The 27,576-nt window shown below is 45.4% G+C and overlaps 2 protein-coding genes across 10 annotated transcripts in view; one reads left to right on the top strand and one right to left on the bottom strand.

The window, feature by feature from the left end:
* Positions 1-1,178: 1,178 nt before the first annotated feature.
* LOC135904555 (alanyl-tRNA editing protein Aarsd1-B) lies at positions 1,179-2,594 on the bottom strand. Its single transcript, XM_065435404.1, has one exon. It carries the CDS (start codon positions 2,497-2,499, stop codon positions 1,288-1,290), a length of 1,212 nt encoding a protein of 403 aa, XP_065291476.1. The 5' UTR covers positions 2,500-2,594; the 3' UTR covers positions 1,179-1,287.
* A 1,230-nt stretch (positions 2,595-3,824) lies between these two features.
* Positions 3,825-27,576, top strand: part of LOC135904556 (selenocysteine lyase-like) — a 138,775-nt gene continuing 115,023 nt past the window's right edge. Inside the window, exons 1-6 of one of the 9 annotated variants that reach the window (XM_065435411.2) lie at positions 3,825-3,930; positions 5,013-5,122; positions 10,425-10,556; positions 23,148-23,219; positions 23,301-23,329; positions 23,505-23,667. In XM_065435411.2, the coding sequence (XP_065291483.1) occupies positions 23,198-23,219; positions 23,301-23,329; positions 23,505-23,667 (214 nt within the window). In that variant the 5' untranslated portion in view covers positions 3,825-3,930; positions 5,013-5,122; positions 10,425-10,556; positions 23,148-23,197. Of the gene's footprint in view, positions 3,931-4,096; positions 4,294-4,329; positions 4,666-5,012; positions 5,123-7,763; positions 7,890-10,424; positions 10,557-23,147; positions 23,220-23,300; positions 23,330-23,504; positions 23,668-27,576 lie in introns of those variants that run through there. The other 8 variants (XM_065435412.2, XM_065435413.2, XM_065435409.2 and 5 more) reach the window with 8 other exon arrangements.

Here is a 27,576-nt window from a genome sequence, read left to right on the forward strand (position 1 = left end):
GCACCTTTAATTGATCAATATCTGCTGGCCGAGTTGCTACCCACAAAACATGCTGACGGGCGCGCGACAAATCACGGAAGTCCGACTCACCGCGACCAGATAACAAGCAAATATGTTCGCCACATGCTAGACATCAATGTCTGGTCGTTGGCGTGTACGGTCACGCGAATGGTGGCGCGTTCGAACGAGGCCTCGTGAGACGGTCTTGCAGAAGCATGGATCGGCGCACGTGCGGGACATCCGTGCTGCTTGCCGAACCCGAGCCAAAGAGGAAGAGCCTTCTCCTTTCCGCGCCCAAGTAACCCCACAATTAGGTGGCGTTAGCAGCACAACACTCGCCCCATCTCTCGTACTGCGCTTCAACCACACCGACTGCCGCGGGCTTCAAGCCACGTGGCGAAGCCAGATTACAGGAGACGGGAGCTATGTGGGAAAACAACATATCAGGGGACGCATGGGAGTCGCACATCCCCACAACTTTCATACACATAACACTTAGGCCTTCAGCATGCAGACCTTTAAAATAGTTTTCTGAACTGAAGTTGGCATTCCCTTCAGTGTGGAAACATTTTACGGGTAGGTCTTTCATGAACTTCCTGTTTAACAGAACTTGCAAAACTGCTGGCACATGAATTAATCATTGTGGTACACATAAAATAACAGTTTACCAAAGCCACTTGTTTATCTGTGCAGCAATTTGTTGCAGCCACAGTGCAGTAATGTGAAATTCTGCCAGGAATTCATTGTTTGCTCTGGCCTCAAGAACCTTGTAGGCATTGGGAGCGATGCACGCTGTTAAGATATCTCAATAAACATGTATTAAAAATACGTACATTGGTTCTCAAGAACTCCAGTCATTCGTACATCATGGACTGTCACTGCCAAAAATGGCAATCGAACGAACATCACACACTGAAAACCCTGCTCTCCAACCTACTATCTTCGTCGTCTTTGCTGCTGGCAGCGTGCCTAATGATAGGAGCCCACTACAACCTGTTTTCTTCTGCCACTCTTTTAAACTCAAAAGAGTGGCAATGGCAAAAATAACATGCAAGTTATAAAATATCCTTAAGTTTTTGTGTTGTGCAAGCCAAAAACCGAATCACACATGCACAGGCTACAGTGAAGCAAACAAAATAAATGCTACTGCAAAGTCCTACGAACTGAAGGGCATCCACTTTAACAAAAAATAATTTATTTGTACAAGATTAAAAGCTACTGGCTTTCTTTAAATACTTTCTTACCCCAGACACGTTTACAAACCAAAGCTTCTTGGTGCCACCCACACTATTTACTGGCAGACCTCAGTAGATCTGTCAAAAGTTTCTCCACCTTCCCTCTTCCTGAAAGAGCAGATGCCTTTCCTTGAAACTTCTGGTGCTTGAAGAAGCCCTTGCCATCTAGCAGCTCACATACCTTGGGCCCAATGGCAGACACTATGTTTTCCGGGCCAGATACCAAGAACTGGCCACTGCCCTTCTCATCACCACAAGTCAGGAACAGCAAAACATCTTTGTCTGCCAGTTCATTTGCGAATATTGCCATGAACTCGGCGTCTGCTTCTCGTCTATGAAATGTGTGGAATGCCGGCAGTGGTTCTTGCTGCTTCAGCAGTCTTGCTTCGGCAACTGCCAGGTCTCGCAGCACAGTGAGTGAATTTTTGTTGGCGAGCTTAAGAGATTTGTTGAGCTTCTCAATCATCGATGTATGGTCATTGGGGCCACATTTTAACAGGGAAGTTATTGCTTTCTCTCGCAAAAATGTTTTGTCCAGGTACTTCAGAACCCTGTTTCCAACTAGAAAGTAAAGGTTTGTTTTTCCCTGCTTGCCCTTTTCCGTGTACATCAACTTAATCATTTGTAGATGGCTCAAGTTGGAGACGTGGGTCCCACAACAAGTGTTCGAGTCCACACCTTCAATGGTCACCACACGAATTATGTCTCCTCCGTCAGGCAATTTCAATCTGGTTCGAACAGACTGCAGCTTGTCGGATCCAGGTTCGTAAAGATTAACACACACGGGAAGGCATTGTCTTATCTTCTCGTTCACTAGCGATTCCAATGTCTGGATGTCTTCATTCTTAATTTCCTTTGAGGCATCTAGTTCAATGAAGCTTATTTCTTCACCCAAGTTCCACGATGTCGTCAGAAAGCCGAATCCTTGCTCAGCCACCGCAGTGATCAGGTGTTGGCCAGAATGCTGCTGCATGTGGTCATAGCGACGATTCCAGTCGACGCTCATCTCCACTTCTGCACCGACTGCAATGGGAGAGCGAACGACGTGGATAGCTTCTCCGCCTCGCCTGAACACGCGCAACACAGGGACATCACCAACCAAACCACGGTCGTCGGGCTGCCCCCCTCCTTCAGGAAACAGCACGGTATCCTCAAACAAGAGTTCATATACATTCTGCGCGGATCTGTCAATTACAGGATTGCAGGCAATTACCCTAGTTTTAATACTCCTAAGGTAGCTGTCCTTCTGACACGCAAATATCATTATGAATGAAAAGCGCTTGACGTTTTTGCAAGAGCACAACAAAATCGGATTTAACCGCTCTTTCTGCACATGCGTGAAGAGCAATCGTTGCGAGCACGACCTACTGGAACTCCAGACCTGCACAGATATCCGGCTTCTATGGGAGCAGCTGGCGCCCACTTTCGTTCAACCGACGGCCGTAAGTGGCGCTTTCATAACCTGTTCGTCTGCTACGCGGTGGGCGGCTGTGCGGCGTTGTAATTAGTACGGCAGCTGTTGCGTTGTGACGAACTGCTTGTCTAGTTGATTATTTTTGCTAACACCGTGACAGTGATGTCACAAGGCTTTCATCGGTCACTTCGCTCCAAAAGTTGACTGCCCGAACCTAAAAAAATGTCGGAGCGTGTTGTCCGCTGCTCTCTAAAATAGCGTTAAATAGCCGCTCCTATATTGCCGTTTTCAGGCAAATAATTATAAGTCACATTGTTTATAAAGTTCGTAATGTACACAACAGCTTCAAAATTCGCTTCTGCGCTCTTTCGAAACTTGAAACCACCGCAATGTTCGACGACAAAACGATTACCGCTCATTTTAACTCTTAAAAGTTGTCCGTGAATGCGTCGTGAGTTCAAAAAGTGATATTACGCACACAGCTTCACTGCGTACGTATCTTAAGCACCACCGTTATGCTGCCGCCGTACCATGCAGAAAAGCTAGCTTTACAGTTTGAAAAGAGTTCCGTGACACTGTTTAAGGCCTGCAGTGCAGCACGTTTTAATGGGATCGCTTAATTTTTTGCAAGCTTTCTACTGAGCTAGACATCCAACGACATTAAAAACAATTATGCTCACCTTCCTCGAAACAGAATCGATCAGCCTATTGCATATATCGGGCGGAGGACTTACTCGTGAATACTTTTACTATACTTTTACCAGATCATCTGCCTTTCACTACGGCACACAGCAGTAAATCCTAATGTTATCTACGACATTAGCCTATCTATGATCAACTAAAAAAAGCTAGATTATCCTATGAATCTTTTTGAACAATTTTTCCAGTCTCTTACGGAGGCTAGGAAAGGGAAATTTTTGCCGTCGATCTGGCATTGCAGCTGCCACCTATGCTCGTTGTTTACATTTCTTGCACCGCTCCTCCTCTTCTAGTTTCACTATTTAAACGCAAAGCATTCACAAATATGTTTTCTTTTGTATATTTGTGAATTTATTCATTTACCGCCTATACAAGCGCTTTGTGCCTGCCGAAGTGGCAAGACAAGCGCTGAACAGATCGCAAAAGCAGACGACAGTAAACAGGTTATAACTAGCGTCACTTTGCTCGTACGTTCTTTCCCTAGCGGCAAAAGGGGCGAACAAGACCAGGCGTGCTGGAGGAGGGAGATCTGTGTAGCTCCAGAGTTCAGCAGTAGTTCGTGGTTGCGAGAAAGAAATGCGGGTAAATCCAATTTTGATGTGCTCGTATCCTAGCGCACTCTAATAAGAGGCGAGAAATCGGAAGATCGGTAGAAGAAAATCAGGGCAACGGCAAACAACGGGAACTTAGGAAAACAATGTTCCCAATAGGCGTTCAGAAAGTTTGGTTATGGGTGGTGGTGGTGGTGGTGGTAAACTTTATTGAAAAGGGGAAAGGGGAATTCTTCGTGGGTTTTTCTTTTTTGTTTAAGGTAGAACGAGTTTAGGCAATAACATGAGCTTGGTGAAGCAACCCACCGCCCCGGCGCCCATAGCATCCATCCGTTTGCTACCTGGCGCGTTGATCGACAGCCATAGAGAATGGACAGCTGCGCCAACTGCGATTGTACGATTTTTATGTTTCTTTGACATCGACTCGCGAATCTCGGGACTCTGTGCAGACAACACGTGATGAAGCAGCATTCTTTTGCGCTCTAGCCAATCGTGGTTTCCACTGCTATCTCAACACGCCTTAGCAAGACGCCTGAAGGGGCTCGGGGGCTCGTCGAGTGGTGCAGTGGCGTGTTTCATTTGAGCACTTTAGCGCGGCTGTAGCTACTTGCAGTCGAGACCGTTGTTTGCCTGGTCTGTAGTCTGTACTGCTGCTCTGCGATGGAACCTAACAATGGATCTCGTTGGTAATGTTTTTCTTTCGAATAATTACATGAGCGCACGTAATTCCTGACGATCACACCGGATGTTTTAAAAGCATGTCCTGGTGCGTGTCCATTTATGTACTTCAAAGAGAAATGAAAGAGCAGCATTTGGGGAAGGAGGGCATTGCGTGGAATTATGGAAAGTTTAACAGGACGACGTTCCCAAGCCTGCGCTTCCCACTATACCCAGGGCCATTCTTTCATTACTATTTAGGCAGGACAGGGAACATGTGCTTACATATTGTATAAAATTATAGTCGTTGGTTGGCTCGTCGTCCCGCTGTCTTTATTCCGTCTGTGGGAGGGCTGTTTGCTCATTCTCTATTCCCTCGTTTTCTGTTATCGGGAAAATCGAACGTCGGCAATCGTGTGTTAGGTTGCTTCATAACTTGTCCTTTCTTCCTCCTAGTGTCTACCTCGACTATAATGCAACTGCCCCCGTGGAGGAAGAGGTGCAGAAATCCATCATATATGCCCTGCAGGTGGCTTGGGGAAATCCAACAAGCAACCACGATGGAGGTGAAGTAGTCTATAATTGGTGTGCTAGTTCCTGTGAAAGTTCATTTTATTTCTCGAGAAAAATCCTCCTCGAGTGCTACACACAGGGTAGCCCGTTGAGAAGAGGAAAAGAATTAGTGCATGGAGAAGTTATTTTGACCTCTGTGGAATCAACAACACCACTGCATTATCAGCTATAGATATGTGCATCACCCAACTTGCAAGTCTGCTTAGTCACACCAAAGGTTCAACTCTAACTGTTCTCAAGAAGGGAGTTGTGAAAAAACTAGCTCCATGATTTGACCCTTCTAACAGCAGGCAAGATTAATCCCCCCTATATACAAAACCTTGACAGACGCTGGCAGCGCCAGGCAATTTGTTCACGAATCCGCAATGCAATGATTGAACTCTGTGAATCCGTGTCTGGTGCATTTTCAGGCCCACAAAGGTATGCTAGCAACTTGGTGATCATTTCAAAGTGTGAGATATTCAGAGAAAATAGATTAGGTGGAACATTAAACTAGAAAAGAAAGTTGCCAAAGATCGAGCAAAACAGAAAGAAAGCTGTAGCAACTACCACATGCAGTAGACTTAATACAAAAGGTGCACTGCATATGTTAGTGAGCAAAACGAGTGTCGCATTGTGTCAGTGTCTGAAGTGCCATGGGAGTACCCTTCCTAGAATCCCTCAGTGCCAGAACTCCAGTAGTCTCTATATTACTTTTTTTCCTTATGTCCCTCGAAGGCAGAGGGACATAAGGAAGATATAAAAAAAAATTAGCTATGTTAACCTTTCACATGTTTTGTTTGCTGCTGGTCAACATTTTGTTGGATCTTGTTGGATCAAATTTTTTTTTCGATTGCCCGATAATTCTGAAAATTTTCCAGCCCCTTTCCATGTAAGGAAAATTGATCAGTGATTGTGCTTATTTGCATAAAAAGTAAAATTTCGATATACCAAAGCAAATTTTACCTACTTCGTTATATCGAGGTTTAACTGTACTTTTCACGCTTTTTGCGATTCGTCAGTGGTCAGAGCACGGGGTGAGATAAACCGGAGTGCCGACTCGCCTGATAAGTAGTTCCATTTGTGATTTATTTATTTATTTATTGGAAACATTTATTAGAGAGGATGGCCTGTGGCCTAAGATTGTGTCCCGTCAAGCCTGATGCTTTATATTGCAAAGCATAGATGGCATGGAAACTTGTTGCTTGCGACTATAATGGCCGTATCCAAGGCAATGATGGATATGAGGACAGCAACAAGAGCCTCGTACTGAAGACTGCACAGGCCCTCTCTCTGTAAGTAACCTGCGCTCGGTCTGTGAAGGAGAGTCCACCTGGTGTGCGAGAACGAGCCATTATGTCTTGATTACACGCTGGCATGACCATGGTTAGCACAGCATATCCAGCACATACACATGGATGAAAAGGAAAAGTTCAGCATTGGTAACGACCATAATCGCATCAAACTGACCATATCCTCTTCTGTCTGGTGTTTGGGACTGAAAGGGCACTAAGTGCTGGCAGTGTGGTACTTGCCTGAGGCTGCATTTGAGGTTGTGGCTGAACAGATAGAGCTTTGCCTCCTTTCATCAGAACCATCCAGCTGTGACATATTCGTATGTGAACTGTAACAAGTAATGGGAATGCATGAGCTACGCACGAACTCACGCAGAGGGCAGAAGCCCAAAGCTTGTCGAGACAATGAGGAAAGCAGTACGGGACAACCTGGCCGCTTGATGTATGTCAGATCGCTTGCACATTCAGGCAGTCGGAATGCTCTTCTCCAACAAATTCCAGCAGTCTTGGCAGCACTACTTGGGCTGCAAAAGATCTATGCAAGCATTAGTGCAGCGTAAAATAGATGCACCAATGCAAGCATCAGTGCAGCTACCTTACGTTGCACTACTGCTTGCACACATTTTTTGCGTGGCAACACTCAACTTAAAGCACTTGCCGCAGGTGGACAAAATGGGTAAAAGATGTTCTGAACATACATCTCCTCATTAGACCTTAGACATTAGACATTAGTAGAGGAGGCCATCTACCTCCTCTACCAGTGCTTCGACATAAGCTTAGTGGCTAACTAATGACCGGCCTCCAGAAACACACCAGACAGTGCCTACCGGTGCTGTACATTTCTGTGCAGGATAGCCAAGACACGGTGAACACTGACCTGAATTTTCCGTTCCTGAATGAGGAGGGCAACACTTGGCAGGTGTCCCCAGCAGCAATGACGCTGCAATAACGTCAAGCCCAAGAGGTTGACGCATTCCAGCAGGCCTTCTGAAGCATATTTGAAGTAGTAGCTTAGCGCAAATAAAACCACAAACACAAGGAAGACAGACAAGGACAAGCGCTACTCACAACTGTTTAATGGAAAGGAAGGATGGTGCATATATATATATCCTCTTGTCACGCATGCGCCTACCAAACAGAAGAATAGAGATAGATGTGTGAGTGAGCCTTCTATCACATTACTGGATGCCGAATTTAACTTCTTGCGCGACCGCCTTTGATGTGCATGTACCGGCTTCACTTCTGTTTGGTAGGCGCATGCGTGACAAGAGGATATATATATATGCACCATCCTTCCTTTCCATTAAACAGTTGTGAGTAGCGCTTGTCCTTGTCTGTCTTCCTTGTGTTTGTGGTTTTATTTGCGCTAAGCTACTACTTCAAATATGGACGACCAACTAGCCCAACTGTCAACTCTTCTAGACTTCTGAAGCATTTTGGTGATACAGCTTGAGAATACCTCGCTGGCATCTTTACTGGATTTCTGGCAAGTGATGCAGTTCTTGCTGAATGGCTGTGTGGCAGAGTGACCCTCTTGTGCAAGAGAGGTGGCAATGGGGGCCTCCTGCGTGATTACCGCCAGCTAGTAGAGTTACTAGAGTGTTTTAGTTGAGCGTGTTTACGCTCCGCTAAGCAGCTAAGCGGAGCGGAAGCGCGAATGCGCATGCGCCGTCCACTTAGCCGTAAGCGGGTTAGCGGAGCGAGGAACACTTTCCGCTGAGAAGCTGCCTGAGCGGAGCGTGCTGCGGAGCGCTTTGGCTAGCGTTTGCGTCAGAAAGGATTGGATTGGATGCAGAAAGCAAGCGCACTGGCTATCACGTGGCGTTCCCCAAGGTGGCACTTTATATTCCATTGGGTAAAATGGACCGGTAAAGCATTACAAGCGCATGTCTAGATACTTCATGGAGAAATAAGTTATATATACACATATATACATTTTACTGTATAAAACTGATCAATAGGTGTTTTTATTTTCTTTAATTACCCTGAATTTGGCCAGAGGGTGCTGCAACTACGAAAGGTCCGCTCCGCTACGCTAAACGTATAACTAAAACATGAAAATCGCCCGCCGTTCCGCTTTGGCTTAGCGGGGCCACTCGGAGCGGAGCGTAAAGACGCTCAACTAAAACACTCTACTAAAAAAATTCCCGCTAACAGTGACAAGTGTCCTCTACCAACCATTTGCCCAGATTGTAAAGAGCTGAATAAGTGCGTGGGCGGAGCGTAAGGGAGTCGTTAGGAATTACAAAACGGATTCAGAGCAAACAGTCATTTGGTGACAACCTTTTCATGCTTGCGCAGTTGATAAACATAGCTTGGAAGGAGTCACATGGTCTTGTCAGATGCTTCTTGGATGTTTCCAAAGCTTACGACAACGTGCCACACAGCCTGCAGCTCCAACGTATGGCAGATCTGGGAATACCACAAGTATGGATGGATATATTACGCCGGCTGTGCAGTAGAAATACTTTGCCATATTCTGTGGTGTAGCAACAAAACCAGTGGTGGTGAGCCGTGGTTTAAGTGTGGATGTCCTCTTTCCCCATTGTTGTACATGCTCTGTGCTTCGGGGTTGGAGCTGCTGTCTGCTTGACTGTGGCACAGGCTTTTTGCTCATTAAGCATGGACACTGCCCACACTATGGTTGCAGATAATACCGTCCTCGTTGCAGATCGACTTGGGGACCTGCGATACCTAGTCACAAGATCCTGTTTCCACCTGTCGAACCTAGACTTCACTTTCACATTGATGGTCCTCTAGTTTTCAGGATCTCAGCCCAACACGCCAATACTGCTGCCCAGTGTCGAACATGTCTTATAGATGGAATACTGCTACCTTGGCATTACATTTACCACGACATCTAAATGCTTTGAGACATATAAGAATCGCATCTGCCAAATCTCGCAAAGTGCAGCTAATTTACTGTGAAAGATAAGCTTATGGGGCTGCAATTGTAAATTGACTGGTAAATGCTGGTTCATGAGATGTAAAAGTGTGTACCTGTGTCAGCCCTGACGTATGCGAATGCCATGATTTGTCAGCCGAAACCGGGGCATGGCTGAAGCGTGGACAACGGGAGGTGGGCCAGTGGGCCCTCGGATGCCACGAACGGGTGGCTGTGGAAGCAATCTGAGCAGACACCGGATGGTTGACTTTTGAAGCACGGGAGGCAAAAAGTAAACTTGCCTATAAAGGAAGACTCTGCCTCCTAGACTACCCCTGCAGGGGCATCTGCATCAGCAGGCATTTGGTGTGTTCTGACACCACATACCCAAGCATATGAGGGTTGGACTCTCCCGCAGGTAGCCATGGTGCAGCTTAGCCAGGTCTGGGGAAGGGGGGATCCTGGGGATTGAGCTGATGCAGGGTGTTTGGACCTTTAAGGCCCCCTGGCGGAGACAACACACCTCTTTGGCCTCTGCTTCACATAGACGGCACTTCCAGACTGGCCCACCTGAAGGAAACTGGCGGTCGCATTTTCCTGTCCTGCTCTTCAATCTTAGTTTTTCTCTCTCTCCTTTCCATCTCTCCTGTCTTCTATTCCCTTCTCTATTCAAAATTTCCGGGTGGCAAGGATTAACCTTGTGTGTGGGTAGCCAACGTTGGTTATACCATATTCGGTTATAGTAGTGGCGTACAGCTGGTGTTTAGAGCACCTGTTCTTTCAAGGTCCTGCAGTGTCCCCTCGTTGGCTGACGCTACTGAACAATTTACCTTTATATATGGCAAGTTCATTCCCCCCACTCCCTGATCGCCCTCAGAAATGAGGGTGCACCGAAGTTTTCAAGTTTTTGGCCGAAATATTGCCAATTTTACACTATTTCATGTAATACATTCAGAGAAAAAACAAATGGCAGCTCAAGAATGATTTCCCCTTTTCTGGTTGCAAAAACACTGACTGATGCTTTTGGCCCAGGTTATAAAATCTTGAAGTTGGCAAGTGGTGATCTCCTTCTAGAACTCTGCCAAAAGAAACAACAGGAAAAACTGTCTGATCTGGTGTCATTCAAAAATCTCCCAGTGAGTTGCACTGCACTGCACTATGGACACCACCTGCAGAGTTGTTCCTGATACTGACCTCATGGAGTTGACTGAAGCTGAACTACTGGAGGGTTGGAGTGATCAAAATGTGATCAATATCAAGAGAATTAAGGTAAGGCGTGATGGAAAAGAGATAGAAACAAAGCACCTAATTCTAACTTTTGCATTGCGTATGCTGCCTGAAACCATTGAGGCTGGGCCCATAAAGGTACGGGTCAGACCGCACATTTCGAATCCTCTCCGATGCTTTAATTGCCAAAGATATGGCCACAGTTTACAGAACTGCTGAGGCCACCAGACTTGCACTAAATGTAGTGCCAAAGAACACCCATCTGACTATTGCGAGAATATTCCACACTGCATGAACTGTGATGGGGAGCACACTGCATACTCGTGGTCCTGCTCATCCTGGAAAAAGGACAAAGAAATCGTGACAGTCAGTGAAGGAAAACATATTGTTCAAGGTGGCTTGCAGGCGGGTTGATTACCTGCCAAAAACAGCTTTGCCAAAGTGGTGTGTCAAGGGGCAGCACCACAATGGCCTCCAGTGGCTGTCCGGCCCACACACAGTGCAGTGACACCGTCCCCCCCCCCCCCCCCCCCCCGCCCGGCAGCTGCAGCTAGCGCAGCTCTGCCGCCCCAGCAGGAGGGGCCATCTGCCTCCAGGATCATGGCCTCAAAGGTCTCATCCAACGTGTCGAGGCCTTCAAGTCAAACGCAGCACTCACAAGAGTGCGTGTCCAGCGCTTCTTGTGAGGTGCTGCACAGGCTCTTTCTTAAATACAGAGCACAAAAACCACATTCATCATGGATACGCAAATATTACAGTGGAATGTCAGAGGTTCCATCCACAGTTTCAATGACTTTGAACTCCTACATAAGTATAATCCAAAGGTTGTGGTACCAGCCCTCAGCCACGCCAAGAAGCTAGCATCTGCAAGATCAATATCCAAGCAAGTGCCCAATGAAAAAAATGCAAGGTGCATGTCGGAGTGCATGGACGTTATTGGCATTCATCCCTTATGTTCACAAGTTTGCACATAATTTTAAAAATATTGGAAGTAGGTACAATATTGACACGAAAGTCACGGCAAGAAATAAGCTGGCGTGTATCGGCCCACACGTTAACAAGGTAGTAGAAGCAAGGCATTGCTCTGTTAAACATCAAAATAAGTTTGTTGAATGCAGAATGGGGGTGGTTTACCTGATCCCCTTCCCTTGCGGTAAAGCATATGCGGGTAGCGAGGTAGATGCGTAAATGATCGACTTAGGGAATACAAGGCATCGTTACATTCCACAGGCTATGCTCATCTAGCCGTGCATTACAGAAACTGCAGAAACAATGGGTGTAAGCCACAGTTTAGCGACACGCAGATTATTTTTCGACGCAAAGATCAAGTAACCCACGAAGTAGTCGACGCATACCATATTAATAATAGGTGTACCGATTGTATCAGTCAGACAACCATTAGCGATGCGCAGCCCATGCTGGCGTAGCAAACCTTCTACAAACCATCATGCGATAACAGATTTGCCGATTTTGAGTTCGCTTGTAGCATAGCTTCACCCACGGCGATGCGACGCGCCGACAGCGAACGTCATTATAAACAGTTCTTCGAAATGCGCCGGCTGGAACAACCTCGCAATGCATTCTGCAAGAGAACTCTAGGTAGCGCTTTGTAAGCTCTTGAGGCGATCGAAAGATGAAACACGGTATAAAGGAAGCATGAGCTAAATAAATATTTAGCTTGCAACAGTAATAAAAATGTATTATCTTGTCTCAAATGCAGCAAACGTTTTAAAATCGACCGAGTTGTTATATTAAAACATTACTGTGTTTAACATGTACTTGAATAATATCAAAATGCATTTCCTAGAACTCCAGTCCAAGTACTCTTAACAGAGTTTACACAAACGCTTCCAAGTCACATGGCGGAGTGCCTTATGCATCCGACCGTCTAGCCTTGTTGGAATCTCGTGCACTGCATCTGGAAACAAGTGTCTTTACGGCTGAGGTCCATGTACTTTTGTTGGCTGTGAAGTACCATAAGGAAATCAAAACTTCAAAAAACAATTATATACAATTAAATTTACTGACTCCTTAAGCATTGTAAAAGTTTTGAAGTCACTCTGTAAACACAACCCTGTCCTTATTTAGCTCTATTCCGTTCTGTGTAGAGCGTGTATATCTAACCAGCATGTTATATGCTGAGTACCTAGTCGTAGAGACATCGAGGGTAATGTACTAGCAGACGAAATGGACATATCACTTACATCGCAAACTATTATTCCTATTACTGCAGTCCCTACCACAGATCTGAAGCCTTTATGAAAGAAACTGCGAAGCCACTGGCAACGCTTGGGGGATGCGGAAACAAACAATAAGCTTCACTTGATTAAGCCACACTAAGGTTTCTCGTCCTCCACAACAAAAACACTGCAAATTGATTTTCTATTCTGTCATCTCAGAATAGAACACACCTATGGCACTCATCATTTTCTACTTACTGGAAATGAACCTCCAACCTTCGGTAGATGTGGGAAGAGGCTGACTGTCCTCCACGTCCTCCTGGAGTGTCAGGAAGCCAAAGCTGACAGAAAGAAGCATTTTCCTCTAGCATACCGGTAACACATCCCACTTCATCCGGTAATGTTTTTTGATTCAGAAGTTTTTGACACCAAAGCAGTACTAGGCTTCTTGAACGATGTCGTGTTACATATTATCAGCCAATAAAGTCATAGCACATCTTCTTGCCAGAGGATGCCGCTGTGATAGTAGTTCATCCTTCAGGCCTTCAGGCCCTTGCAGTTTAAGAGCTCTGTTTAGGCACTAGTGCTTCTTGCCAGCCCTGGCATATGATATATTTTGTATATTGTATGATTGTTTCTCAATGCACATCTCAGGTTCATAGTACACCTCATTAGTAATTGCCATAATCTTATTACATGTATATCTTACAACTTTAGATGACTATATTTAAGCCTCTTTACAGCCACATCTCATCTACTTAGAATTCTTGACTCCACTGCAAACACACTAACACTGGCATGGCACTCTTTGGCCATACCTGGCCCTTGTGCCACTGAACAGTAAGCATTCATTCATTCATTCATTCATTCATTCATTCATTCATTCATTCATTCATTCATTCATTCATTCATTCATTCATTCCTAGATGATGCAAGGTGGGCCTGACGCCTATTTCAGTACATTAGCTTGAAAGGCATCAAGACAAAGTGGTGTGCGTGCACCCGAACACTGCGCCATAAGTTGGGCTTCATTGCGAACCATGTCGAAGACGATGGTGAGCACAAATGGAAAGAAGCTGTGCAAACTGGAGCGCAAGAGGGGGAGTCACTGCAGTGGAATAGTGCAGCGACTCAAAAATTGACACTACTCATGTCGTAAAGTGTATGTATGACAGCGATATTGCCAGCGCCTTGCTCTTTGAGGCACGAGCTGGGATATAATGTTCTCGCAGCATTGTGTAGAGTGAGTGTGTAGAGGAGAGCACTGAACACTTAGTTTGTGCTGTTGAAGTCTCTCCTCAGCATGTAGAGGGTGCTACCCTCCTGCAGGCATTAAGGTCCCGAGATAAACTTGTTTTATCTAGGGACCCTAGCAGGCACTAGGGTACGGTGTCACCGTCAATGTTGTGTCAGTAACCAAAAAAAAAGGCCGTGCAAATGATTGATGAAAACTGCAACAATAGCAATTATGTGTCCACGTGGAATGTCATGTGTATGTGGGGACGTCGTGGTGAGTGCACATTTCTGTGCATGCCAGTGTTACTTCTTTTTTTCTCTCTGTTTTTATTATTATTTTCTTTAAACCAGGTTCTGTGGGGCATTAGCTATATCTGTGCACATAGTCTGTAGTGACTTCGTAGGGGCTTTGCCCAACTTTACCTGTTTATGGCATTGGCTAGGATGCTGTACAGCTGACGACCTATTTTAAAGGGTAGAGCAACACATTATCATCGCATCCCTGGGGGCTGATGATGATTAACTTCTTAATTACATATTATAGTTTTCAAATTGTAGCTGATGAGCTTGCAAGACATATCCACTTGAAAGTAATCTCCGGAATGACACCAGTTTAAAGATATGCACCATCAAAGTTGCACAAAAGTTGCAAAATGTGTTTTTCACTTACTTTTTTATCAAAATGCAAAACAAAGCACAAAGGTAACTGAAACACCCATATAATTTGACCCACACTTTGGTAAATATCTCGAAACTGGTGCCTGCCTGGAAGTTCATTTCAATTGAATACATCTTGCAAACTCACTGCTAAAACTTGTAAATTGCAGTATGTGATGTAAAGTAATTAAGAAGTTAACAACTGAATTTATGGTAATTAGATAAGTGTTTAGTTTACTTGAGCTAGTAATGTCCACCTCTTTGAATGATCAAGCTCAAGGACAAGAATTATGCTATCTGCCACAGGCAATCTTTAAAAATTCTGTAAAACTTGGAAATGGTCACCCTGTATTGTCACTTTGCAGTCTGTGCGTTTCATTACCGAACAATCGGTCCAAATCGCTCGTGGTGAAGCGCAGCTGTGCAGATTTCAATGCATGCTGCCGATCGCCCATCCACACTAAGGTAATGACAGTGCTGCCATCTATAGCCCGATCTCGTGACCAAAAGCTTTGCTTTCTTGAGTGTATTTTACTATAGTGTCTGTGTTGGTCAACTTCAATTTATGGCATGTTTTGGCCTGTGCCGTGACATTCAGTGATTGTGGCAGCAGTGCCCTAAAATAAGTAAGCGCACTAGTTTTAGTGCCCTCAGGAACATCAGCACACTTTTGTTTAATGTTGGAAGTCTGCTTAAATCAAATGCAGTATTATTCAAGTGACATTCGTGAATGTAGCAGCAGACTGACTCACACACATTCAAGGCATTTCATATTGTTTTCTACTCGGATATTTGGTGCCAACTAGAGTTACTGTATAGGTTTCTTTTAGGTATCCATACTCTAGAGGCTTCTCAAAGGTAGGTAGTACAGTAGCGCTAGTGCCAACAGCTAGGAAAGGCAGAAGGGGAATACCAGCTTTTGCTAGCCTAGCATGGTTCATTATTAACGACTGGTACTTATTGTGTGAGGTGGGAAACAGGCAACACACACAAAAAAAAGAAAACATGAAGAAAGCTTGAACGCAATCTGCCAACTGTTTCATTGAAAAGTATGCCTTGTAGATGGGGGTTCTCTCCAGCCACCTTCATGCGTTGTGGTTAGGCTTGACGACTGTGGTGAAACGCGATGACTACCTGTGCAGCGTGTTGTGGACAAAAGAGAGCATGAGGTGGCAGCGGCAGGGAAGGAAAAGAAAAGGAGGAGGTGGCAGTCTTAAGCGCAATGGACGCAGGGAAAAAGAAGACTGGTTCGACACGGCGTTCGAGAAGTGGGAGTTTAAGAAGGCTACCCGGGTGTACTGGTGGGCAGGCTCCCGACCGTTCATGCTCCTGCGGATGTTGGTGTCCAGTGCCACTGCCACGCGTTCACGACTGTTCCCGGCCAGTACTGGTCCTGGTCGACCTGATCTATTGCCGTTCCTGAACATTTGGGCCGCCGCCACCACTCACCCACCCCTTCGGCAAGTCGACGCGCTATGTCCTGCTCAGCAATCAAATCGTCCCATCATGAGCGCGACCTGCTGAAGTTGATGAGGACGTGAGTGTGAGCAAGGACTTGTAGCCTAGGGACAGCCATAATGTGTAACATGTATTTTAGTTTGTGACGTGTGCCTCATTCTGTTTGTTTCGTGTAAGGTATAGTACTTGGTTATAGTATATGTTATTTGCCAACCAAGACATCCACGGCTCCATCCTTTGCTGCACCGCATGTCAACGAATGTGATGGTCCACTATCTTTACACTACATTTCTGGTGCCTGTGACAGGATGGAACTCTCCCTAACACCTTTTGAGAGTCTTACTTTGTTTATGTGTGGTGGTTGAAAACGGATGTCGAAAAGCTGATAGGCCTTGGTAAAGAGTTGGGACTGACAGGAAAGGCACTGCAGCAGTGACTAGAGAAGGAGCAGGAGAGAGAAAGCGAGAGATTTGCGCTGGAGCGTGAAGCTGCTAAGGAGGATCAGGACAGATGTTAGAGCGGCAAGAATCGCAACAACCTAGTCGAGCAGTCACCGTTGAACCAAGTGATCGCTACACGAGCAGTCAAGGTTTTTGGAGTCCGCACACGCTAATACCAGCTTTCAATGAATCCCGGGATGAGCTTGATGCTTATATTCAAAGGTTTGAGCGAGTAGCCACTGACCAAGGATGGCCTCATGGCAGATGAGGTCTATCCCAGAGTATGTGCCTCACAGGGGAGGCTCTCACTGTTGTCAGATGGATGTCCGCTGAAGATGCCACTGACTTTGCAGAGCTGAAGTCAACATTGCTTCAGAGGTTCAGGTATACCGAAGAGGGTTACCGAATCAAGTTCCGAGAGGCCAAACCTGAATATGATGAAACCGTGTGTCAATTAGCAGGCAGACTGCTCGGTTATTTTGACCATTGGCAAGAGCTGGCCAAAACCGAAAGGACACGTGACGCCTTGAAAGACGGGGTTGTCTCTGAACAATTTTTGCATCAATGCTACCAGAAGCTTGCAGTATTTTTGAAGGAGCGAGGCTGTAAAGATTTGGGCAGTGTGGCCGCAACAGCGGATCATTATCTTGAACTCCAAGGCCTGACACATCTGGCTAGAAGCAGAGAAGAGAATGCGTATGTGAAGAGTGGGGCGGCGTCAAAAGAGCCAACAAGCACTCAATGAAAGCCCCATTGCTTCATATGCAATAAACGAGGCCACAAGCCATCTGATTGTTGGTTGGGAGCCACAGGAAGTCGATCCATGAGCAATAAGAAAAGGAAGAAGCTGCAGAGCTTTCCCAAAAACATGAAAGACTGCAATGAGGCTTTGTGTTCTAGTTATGAACGTGGCCAAACAGCACAAGAAAGCACTCTGTGCGAGCAATTCTGAATTGCAGCAGACACTGAAGACGCCAAATGTGACAAGGTCGGTTCGACTGCGGAAAGTCCTGTCGGCTCGAAGCGTCGGAACAGAACGAATGCCGACAGCACCAGGCTATCTGGAAGGTCAACCTGTGACCGTTCTCAGAGATTCAAGTTGCGACACTGTCATCATAAAACACGCACTTGTTCCATCCAAGAAGCTTACTGGGAAATCGTGGACTGTTTTTTTATTAGACAGTTCCACTCTATACCTTCCAGAAGCAGAAGTTGATATTGACTGCCCGTTCTTTGAGGGGACGGTACTTGTCATATGCATGGAGCGGCCACTGTATGATGTTGTGTTAGGCAATATCAACGGCGTCTGCTCCTCTCTCGAGTTGTCTGGAAGCGGAGCCATGCTAAAGCCTGAAGAAGGTACAGATGGCTGTCTGCAATGCAAGGACAACACTGTTCCCGTTTGTGTTGATGTGGTGGCTGTATCATGATCCGGTGGCAAAGAATCGCCAAAGGTGCCAGTAGTCATGCCAAGCCCATTGGACGTTGGTCCCGAAAGATTGGCGACAATGCAAAAGGAGAATCGAAGCCTCAGTGGTTGCTTCGCCGCCGTGGGCAAGACTAAAACGACACGATCAGCCACTGCCACATTCGTCATCATCAATGAACTTCTCTACCAGCGTTACAAGTCTGCAACACAGAGAGAAGTAGAACAGCTGGTCGTTCCGAAGGACCTTGAGCATCCGTCCTTAAGATGGCGCACAAAGGCATACTTTCCGGTTACCAAGGGACAAAGAGGAGGGTGAATAGGATTTCGGAAGATTTCTACTGGCCTGTTGTTCAAGCAGAAGTCACGCGGTTTGTGAAGTCTTGCGACATTTGTCAGAGGACCGTCCCAAAACATCTTGTAGGATGTGTACCTCGTAGAAACATGCTGATCATCAATACGCCTTTCCAACGTGTCGCTATCGATATCATTGGACCCCTGTCACCTACATCGGCCAGTGGTAACCGATATGTCCTAACTATGGAGGACTTTGCAGCCCATTATCCAGACGTAGTTGCATTGCCAAGCATCGCCACTGAAAGAATTGCCGAGGCATTGCTTGAGATGTTTTCCAGGGTTGGAAATTCACGAGAAATAGTAACCGACCGAGGTACACAATTCACCTTGCAACTCATGAACAAGTTAAGCCGTCTTCTGTCTTTTAAACAGCTACTGACCACACCATACCATCCAATGGCAAATGGTGTAGTGGAACGCTTCAACAGAACATTGAAGCAAATGATCCGGAGGATGTGTCAAGAAAGCCTGAAAAATTGGGACCGATACTTAGCCCCACAGACAAGGTTAAGTTTCTCGCCCTTTGATCTGCTATAAGGTCGCTACGTGCGAGGACTGATGGCAATCCTCAAGGAGCTATGGTCCGGAAGCCAACTGCATTAAGAGGCAAAATAATGTACGGTTACGTTGTGGAGCTGCAAGAACGGTTACACCGAACATGCGAACCTGCCCATGAGGTGCTTCGAAGGTCAAAGGCTACCCAGAAACTATATTATGGTCGAAAGGCGAAAGTTCGACACCTTGCTGTGGGAGACAAAGTGTTACTTCTGTTCCCATCCGACAACAACAAATTAATACTGACCTGGAAGGGGCCTTTTACTATTATAGACAAGAGAAGCGACATCGACTTTGTCGTAGACTTAGGGACTTGAGCAGGTACCTTCCACATCAATCTCCTTAAAGAAGTATGAGGAGTCGGGGTCATTAGTGCCGGCAGAACACCAAGCTGCTGTCGCGGTCAACACTTGCAAAGGTGTTGAAAATAGCGACCCTCCATTTATTGTACTCAAGCAGGAAGAAACGTACGAGAACGTAAAGATTGCCACAGACTTGCCATTAGAGCAAGGTGATCAAGCAAAGGATACGATTTGTGCATTTCAAGACATATTCTCGGACATTCCTGGCAAGACGCATCTCATTGAATGCCAACCAAGACTGACCACGGAAGCACCAGTGCACGTGCACCAATATCCGGTACCTTTTGCAGTTGAAAAAGCCATCGAAGACGAAATACTAGAAATGCTGAAACAAGGCATCATCGAAGCTTCGCACTCACCATACCAGTCGCCGGTGGTAGTAGTTACGAAAAAGATGGCAGCATGCGCCTGTGCATTGATTTCAGGCAACTAAATTGAGTGCTCATCATGGACAATGAACCGATTCCATCGGTTTACATGATGTTCGCCAGGCTAGGAAAGAGTCGCTAATTTTCAAAGTTTGATGTTACAAAAGGGCAGGTCCCAATGCAACCAGGGAGCACGCAGATGACCGTCTTCCAGTCAGCATCGGGCCTGTAGCAGTTCCATTTCATGCTGTTCGATATCAAGACCGTGCTAGCTGTCTTCACAGGGCTGATGAGGAAGGTAGTGCACGACATCCCCAATATTTACCACTATTTTGACAATGTGCTATTGCTACAGAAACATGGGAGCAACATGTTCATACTTGGATGTTTATTCCAACAAGTGAAGAAAGCTGGCCTGACCATCAAACCTTCAAAAAGTGAAGTTGGATTCACTTCTGTGAAGTTTCTAGGACATATTATAGGCCATGGTGTCTTACGTCCACAGATGGAGACACTTTGGAAAATAGAAGCCACCATGAAGCCAACCACTAAAAAGGAGGTCCGCTCATTTCTTGGCCTTGCCGGTTATTACTGCGACCTTGTGCCACATTATTCCGAAGTGTCAGCACCCCTCACAGAACTGACTCGCAACAGGGCACCCAACAAACTCACATGGGAGACGTGCCATCAGGAAGCCTTCGATAAACTTCGACACGCTTTCTGTGCAGCCAATTCTCCGGTCCCCAGATTTACAGCAGCCGTTTGTACTATGTACACATGCCTCATCACCAAGCCTGGGCGCTGTCCTACTGCAACATCGCAATGGGGTCTTACACCTGGTTGTATATGCAAGCCGGAAGCTACTACCCAGAGAGACACACTACTCCACCATAGAACGCGAAGGCCTCGCCCTTGTATGGGCCATTCAAAAGTTCCATGTGTTCCACTACGGGAAGTGTTTCGTTTTGCAAACTGACCATGAACCACTTTCATACATTAATTCCGCTAAGCATGTCAACAACAGAGTGCTCCGCTGGAGTTTGCTAGTAATGGAGTATGACTTCACTGTAGGGTATATCAAGGACAGTGATAACATTGGTGCTGACTACCTCAGCAGAGTCTCGTAGCTCTCAAATACGATACCGACTATTGTTTCTGTGAGTGCTGATGTTACTGCTTCTGTGTGAAACATAGTTCCAGCGCACAATTGAACAAGGACGAGGCGAGAAAGACAACACGAACGCCGGTGTTTTTGAACGAACACGCGTGTTGCGCAAATATAGCGATCAGAAACACCGGGAAATATTTGAAGCGTGTTGTATCTCCAGTGAAAACGAGAACTATGTCAGTGCTCCTTCTGTTGCACTCGGGACAAAAGAAATTGATTATCTCAGGGCAAACGGGTGTGTCGAATCAGCTAGGCAGGGCGGGATATAAACAAAATTGTACTGAGTGACGTAAATGGAAAAAAAAAAGAGGGAAAAGTTTCTCTTTATATTTTTGTTTTGACACCTCTGATGACCTTTGCCTAGACCAAGGAAATATTTTTGAGTGGTCCTGCGCAGTAGCAGTCCCCCACCCCCTCCCCCTGTGTACATAAAGCCCTGTTTCCAATGAATAAAACTCAGTTGAAGAAAAAATCTGTTTCACAGTGCTAATCATAACCAACTAGCCCAGCTGTCCATACTTGCTTCTGTGTATTGTGTGTGTGTGCTTTAGAAATGCGTGAACAGTGCAAAAGACTGTGAACTTTCACATGTGTGCAACAAGTGCCAGTGAAACCAGTGCTCTTTCTGCAAGGCCACTCCTCAGAGCAAAGTTGCTTAAAGGGAAACAACTTTGTTGGGTGAGGCGTAGTGTGGTGAAACACAATAACGATGACGACAGTGACTTCCTGTGCGGTGCGTCGCGGACAAAAGAGAGCACGAGGTGGCGGCGGCAGGGAATGAAAAGAAAAAGAGGAAATGGCAGTCTCGAGCGCAGCGGATGCAGGAAAAAGAAGATTGGTTCGACACGGCGTTTGAGGATCCGGGGTTCAAGCTGGCTACCCGGATGAACCGCTGGGCAGCCTCCTGACTGTTCACGCTCCTACGGATGTCGGTGTCCAGCGTGGCTACCACTTGCCCGTGACTGTTCTCGGCCAGTACTGTTCCTGGTCGGCCTGATCTATTGCCGTTTCTGAATGTTCGGGCCGCTGTCACCGCTCACCCAGCACTTCGGCATGTCGACGCGCTACATCCTGCTCAGTGATCAAACCGTCCTGCCACGGGCGCAACCTGCTGAAGACGACGAGGACGTGAGCGCGAGCAAGGACCTGTAACGTAGGAACAGCAACGTAGTAACAGCAACAGAACGTAGTAACTAAAGTACATGTGTAACATGTACTTTAGTTAATTTGTGACATGTGCCTCGTTCCTTTTGTATAGTGTAAGATATAGTACTTGGTCATAGTATGTTATCTACCAACGAAAACGTCCACTGCTCCATCCTTGACCGCACCGCACGTCAACAAACGTGACAATCCGCTATCTTTACACTACAATGACCAACTCCCTATAGCTTGCTTTATACGGCCAGGCTTCTGCAGTACCAGGGCAAGCAGAAACACGAAAACGCACTGTTGAATAACAAGCACAACAACATTTATTGCTCCAGAGAACTCTCTTGGAAGCAGGTTAGTTACGGCTGAGAGGTTTGCCGCGGTCGTGCTGCAAACAAAGGTTCTTTGCTCGATTTAATGGGTGCAAGGCTCCACGGCCATGGGATGGCCTACGTTTGCAACTGGTTTGCTAGAGGGTTGCACCACCGCAAGGTAACCTGTTTGGCTCGCTGCACGGGTAGAGGGGAAGAAGGCGTTTGCTCTCTTTGCTTCCGTGGTATGCGTAGGAATGCAGAAATATACGAACCTCCATAATTCCCACAGCTTTACAATATATGCCATGAGAAATGTACCTTGAAAAGCCACAAAGAAGAAAGAAGGTGAGCGGAGGCAGAGAGCAGGGCGAAATACTGCACACCTGTTATTGCTGGGACATTACTTGGCTGTGCCAAATGCATTGCAAGATAGGAGAGTCAGTGCTTCTGTGGGTCAGAGCAACATTCCGCCCACATTATCAATGGGATGAGCCGGTCATGAACGCTGGGTTGGTAAGAGCCAAGCAGTATTGGCAAATTACAAATGCGGCCTTTACCAACGCTACTAGTATGTCTAGTAACATTGGCCTTTACGACCTACTGGCTTGGCTTGTCCTAGGGTTTGGCTGTAATTGGCTAGCACTAGATCAACTAGGCTTGGCTCGTTTCGGTTTCGAGGAGACTCCGGGGATAAGGCCGATGACTGATCAAAACGAAAATCTCATTATTTCTGCTCGACTCGGTTGCCGAATTAGCACACGGCCGCATAGTTGGAGCTCGAATTATTGCATGACATGCTGTACGGTGTAAAAAATTTCAATCGTCCTTCTACATTAAGTCTATGGGGCCTGTGGCGGTGCCGTGAAGCTGTCAAAATGATCAAGCATGCCTGAATTGGCAGTGTCCAAATAATTGGTCGTTGACCATATAGTCGCATAATTTAAAATTTTTCACTTGCAGGAACTGAAGCACGCAGGATTATAGATGAAGCTCGTATTTCAGTTGCGAACATGATTGGAGCATCATCACCAGGTGTGTATAACTTATGTATTTTCGAAAGCTTAATATCATTGCTGAATTGGCACTTAGTCAAATATTCTGTCACACTTTCAGAAATTGTCTTCACATCAGGAGGGACGGAGGTTTGTTCCTTAAATTCATACTGTGTATTGCATGCTGTGTACTAGTATTTTCTGGAATTATTGCACCATGTCTATATTCCATGATGCATTATTCTAGCATGCATTAACATGTGAGCTTACTGTTTCAGCTGATGTTTCTATGTAAGCACATGGGTTTTGTGCTTTGTATTTTCAGAGCAACAACATGATTATTCATTCACTTGTGCGTCACTTCAAGAAGACAAGGAGCAGCTTTGCATCTCTCTCAAACTGCAGGATTCCTCATTTTATCACGAGCAACATTGAGCACAATTCAATCATGCTCACATTGAAAGACTTGTATGAAGATGAGCGCATAGGTAAGCTTGTTTCAGATGAATGTGCTCGGAAGACACTTCAGAATGGGAGGGGACACACACACCTCAGGGAGCATGTATGCAAAACAGCACGCTTATCCGAAACTATGTTTAACCAACTGGCCCTAATTGCTGCTTTATTAAAGGCAAAAATTGTCATCCACTCAGCAGTATTGACAGTAGCTAAAGCAACAAAGAAAACCATAAGAGCTTCGAAATAATGCTTTGCAGCTAAAAAGAACTTTGTCTTGGTCTGATAAGAATTTTTCCTTAACAGCGAACCTTTCTGTGAAACCCACATGGGTTTTCTTTATAGCCTAGACAACTGTTGAGTGGATGACAATTTTCGCCTTCCATTAAACTTCCTCCACCTTTTGCATTTCTGCAGAATTAATTTGCCAAATTGCAGCTTTACTAGGTAAACTTCTTCGTCAGCCAGGACTGTGTCTCAAGAGGACATTCCTGGTGTTTGATAAGTACTGAAACAGCAGATACTACACAGAAAGAAGGAACTTGTGTATTATGTATTTTAACCCGCCGTGGTTGCTCAGTAGCTATGGTGATGGACTGCTGAGCACGAGGTCGCGGGATCGAATCCTGGCCACGGCGGCCACATTTCGATGGGGCCAAAATGCGAAAACACCCGTGTGCTTAGATTTAGGTGCATGTTAAAGAACCCCAGGTGGTTGAAATTTCTGGAGTCCTCCACTACGGTGTGCTTCATTATCAGAAAGTGGTTTTGGCACATAAAAACCCCATAATTTTCTGTTGTGTATTTTCAGGTTTTAGTTTAAGGTGTTCACTATTCCCAGATAACAATTTATGTTCCATAGATGTCCATAGAACATGTTTTAGACATTGCACACACCCTATAAATATCTAGATTTGTCCAAACAACATTATAAATACATACCATGGATAATCTAAGTTCTATCCAAATCTATAACATGCTGCTATAACATTGTAAGAATATCGCAGCTGGACATATGTTACCGCTAATAGATGCTCCGTTTAGGCATGCAGTAGGCATGCAGATGTCTATAGAAAATCTAGTGGATCTTACCAGTTCAGGCTAGCGAGCTATACTTGCAGGTGCCTCAGCAGATCTACTGCCAAGGCCAAATTCAATAATAAATGGACATTGTGTGGCAGCACACTCACATAGCAAGGTCAGATACATCTTGTGTGCACAATAATGCACATGCCTGCAATGCGAAAGCGCAGCATATAGTACTTGTTCTCCTGGACCTCCCACCTGGTACACTGAGCATATATTAAATTAATGAAAGTTTTAAAAATAAATTGTATCAGAAAATAGGCAGCATAGACATATACATACGAGATGCAGACATGATAGTTCCAAAGTATAATGTGAACAAATGAGAAAATTCTGTCATAGGGAAGCTAGGAAAAACGGCCCGTGGGGGAGGGGTGTAACTACTCGTGTGGTCTGCAAAGTCTTTTCATGTTAATATAAAAGTCGTTCATTAAATTTAATGTAATCAGCAGGGTAACTCTATAGCTGTGGGCTACTCATTTCAGAACAACAATTCTCAGAAAATTTTACTTGAGCCTTCATTGCCTAACCTGAGCCTATGGTTCCATTTTTGCTTCTGCGAAATTTAAGTACCACATTCAATGTCAATGGCATCTCATGTGGAATAAAGCTCAGGGAATTCAGCATTTCCCAAAGATCTAGTCGCATAAAAATGTAAATACTAAACTTTAATAACATGGGTTGCAATGTGGGCTTGTTGGTAATGCATCTTGAAGGGGTGAACAGTAGCGCGATAAAAAGACGGAACAAAAGAAAACACACAGGGACACACAGCGCTAACTTAGCGCTGTGTGTGTCCCTGTGTGTCTTCTCTTGTCCAGTCTTTTAATCGCGCTACTGTACACCTCTTTTATTACATCCTCCAACCGATATGGCATCTTAAATAAGCCTTCAAGAAAACTTTAAAATGTAGCCAACCGATATGACATAGCGCATATATCTCTACGATGTCAGTATATAATGTCCGTGAAAGCCTAATGCCAATGTAGAATGTACTTCAGTAACACATCAGCTACTTGATATTTGCAAAATATATGTTAGTAGGACGTCCTTTACATGTTATGGCAAGGTGTGGTCGAATGAATCATACCTGGATGTTGATAGTATATTGGTGGTTCACTGGGTTAATATCTCTGCCTCTCTATGTCACACAAAAACTGCAATTGAGTGAGCCTAGCTTAGTGTGCCTGTGAGCCTTAAACCTGTGACCTTGAAACATGCAGACTAATGAGCAAGCTTGAAAGGAAGCTAGGAGTGTATGACAAGCAATGCAAAAAAAAGTAATTAAAGGTGCAAGTAATCAAAAGTGCAATCTTTAGAGATAGAAAGACAGCAGCAGGTATCAAAATCAGGTATATACTACAATTGAGGTAACTTACACAGAAACCATCAACAATGATGGGTATTATGAATGTATAGCTGAATGCTTCTGAAAAGCTATTCAGGAGTGACATGCTTGAAGTGATGTGTTGTTGCAGTGACAGTATTTAGGCAGTGTTTGTTGTTTTATTGTGTAATACCAAGAAGAACAGAATCATTAACGAGCATGTTTGTAGTGGTGGAATAGGTGACTATATATATATATATATATATATATATATATATATATATATATATATATATTGTTGCAACGTCAAAACAGGGGTCGTAGAGCAGGAAGCACAGCAGCAGGTCGCCGTTTTTATTACAAGCGCAACCACCACTACTACTTCTCCATTGCGCCTTGACAAATACGATACGCTCATGTACTCGCGTTGTACTCTTCTGCAATGGAGTACAGGCACGGCATTTCCGTGCCTCCTACGGAAGCATCTGATGCGCAATTTAAGCAAATAAGGCACAGAGTTAAACATGCCAAAAAAAACAAACAACGAAAGTTAGTTTAACAGGTACGACTTCATCCGTACCACATGCACCACTTCAGGTAAGTGCTTGCGGCCACTGGAACTGTGGTCACTGTCAGGAACGACCTTGTAATTCACGTCGCTCAAGCGATGGATTGTAGGAGCTTTTCGGAAAATCCAGGATGGCGCATGGGTATCCAGACCCATACTTTGTCGCCGGGAGTGCAGAAAACGGACCTGTGTCGAAGATCGTATCGTTTCGCATCTTGGTCTTGCTGAATGCAGATACGTACGCGGGTAAGCTGTCTGGCTTCTTCGGCACACTCGTTAAGTTTGCCAATGTCGGTAAGTATGTCGTCAAACTCATGTGGCAGCATGACATCCAACGTTGTAGTGGCTTCACGACCATGGACCAAGCTGAACGGTGTCATTCTAGTAGTTTCTTGTCGAGCGGTATTGTAGGCGAACGTAACGTAAGGCAATATCTGATCCTAATTCTTATGTTCTATGTCGACATACATGCAAAGGATCTGTGAGGGTCTTATTAAGGTGCTTGGTTAGTCCGTTTGCCTGGGGATGATATTCGGTTGTTTTCCAGTGGCTTGTACCACTGAGTCTGAGAACCGAGTCAAGGAGTTCGGCAGTGAAGGCAGTTCCCCTGTCTGTGACGACGACTTTTGGGGCGCCGTGTCTAAAGACGATGTGTTTGATGAAAAAATGAGCTGCTACGGCTGCTGTGGCCCGCTGGGTAGCTTTCTTCTCTGCATAACGAATCAGGTAATCGGTGACAACAATGATCCATCTGTTGCCAGCTGTATAAGTTGCAAATGGGCCCAGGAAAATCCATTCCAACTTGGGTGAATGGCTGGCCTGGTGCAGGCTTACCAGGAGGCACTTTGTGTCTTTGTCAGTCGGCAATGTTTGCACTTGATGCTTTACAGCAGCGGGTAACTTTGGCTAGTAGTAGCTGCATTGGAGTTGGGACAGTGTTCTCGTGTAGCCTAGATGACC

The sequence above is a fragment of the Dermacentor albipictus genome, chromosome 2 (genome assembly GCF_038994185.2).
Source record: "Dermacentor albipictus isolate Rhodes 1998 colony chromosome 2, USDA_Dalb.pri_finalv2, whole genome shotgun sequence".
NCBI classification, from domain to species: Eukaryota; Metazoa; Arthropoda; class Arachnida; order Ixodida; family Ixodidae; genus Dermacentor; species Dermacentor albipictus.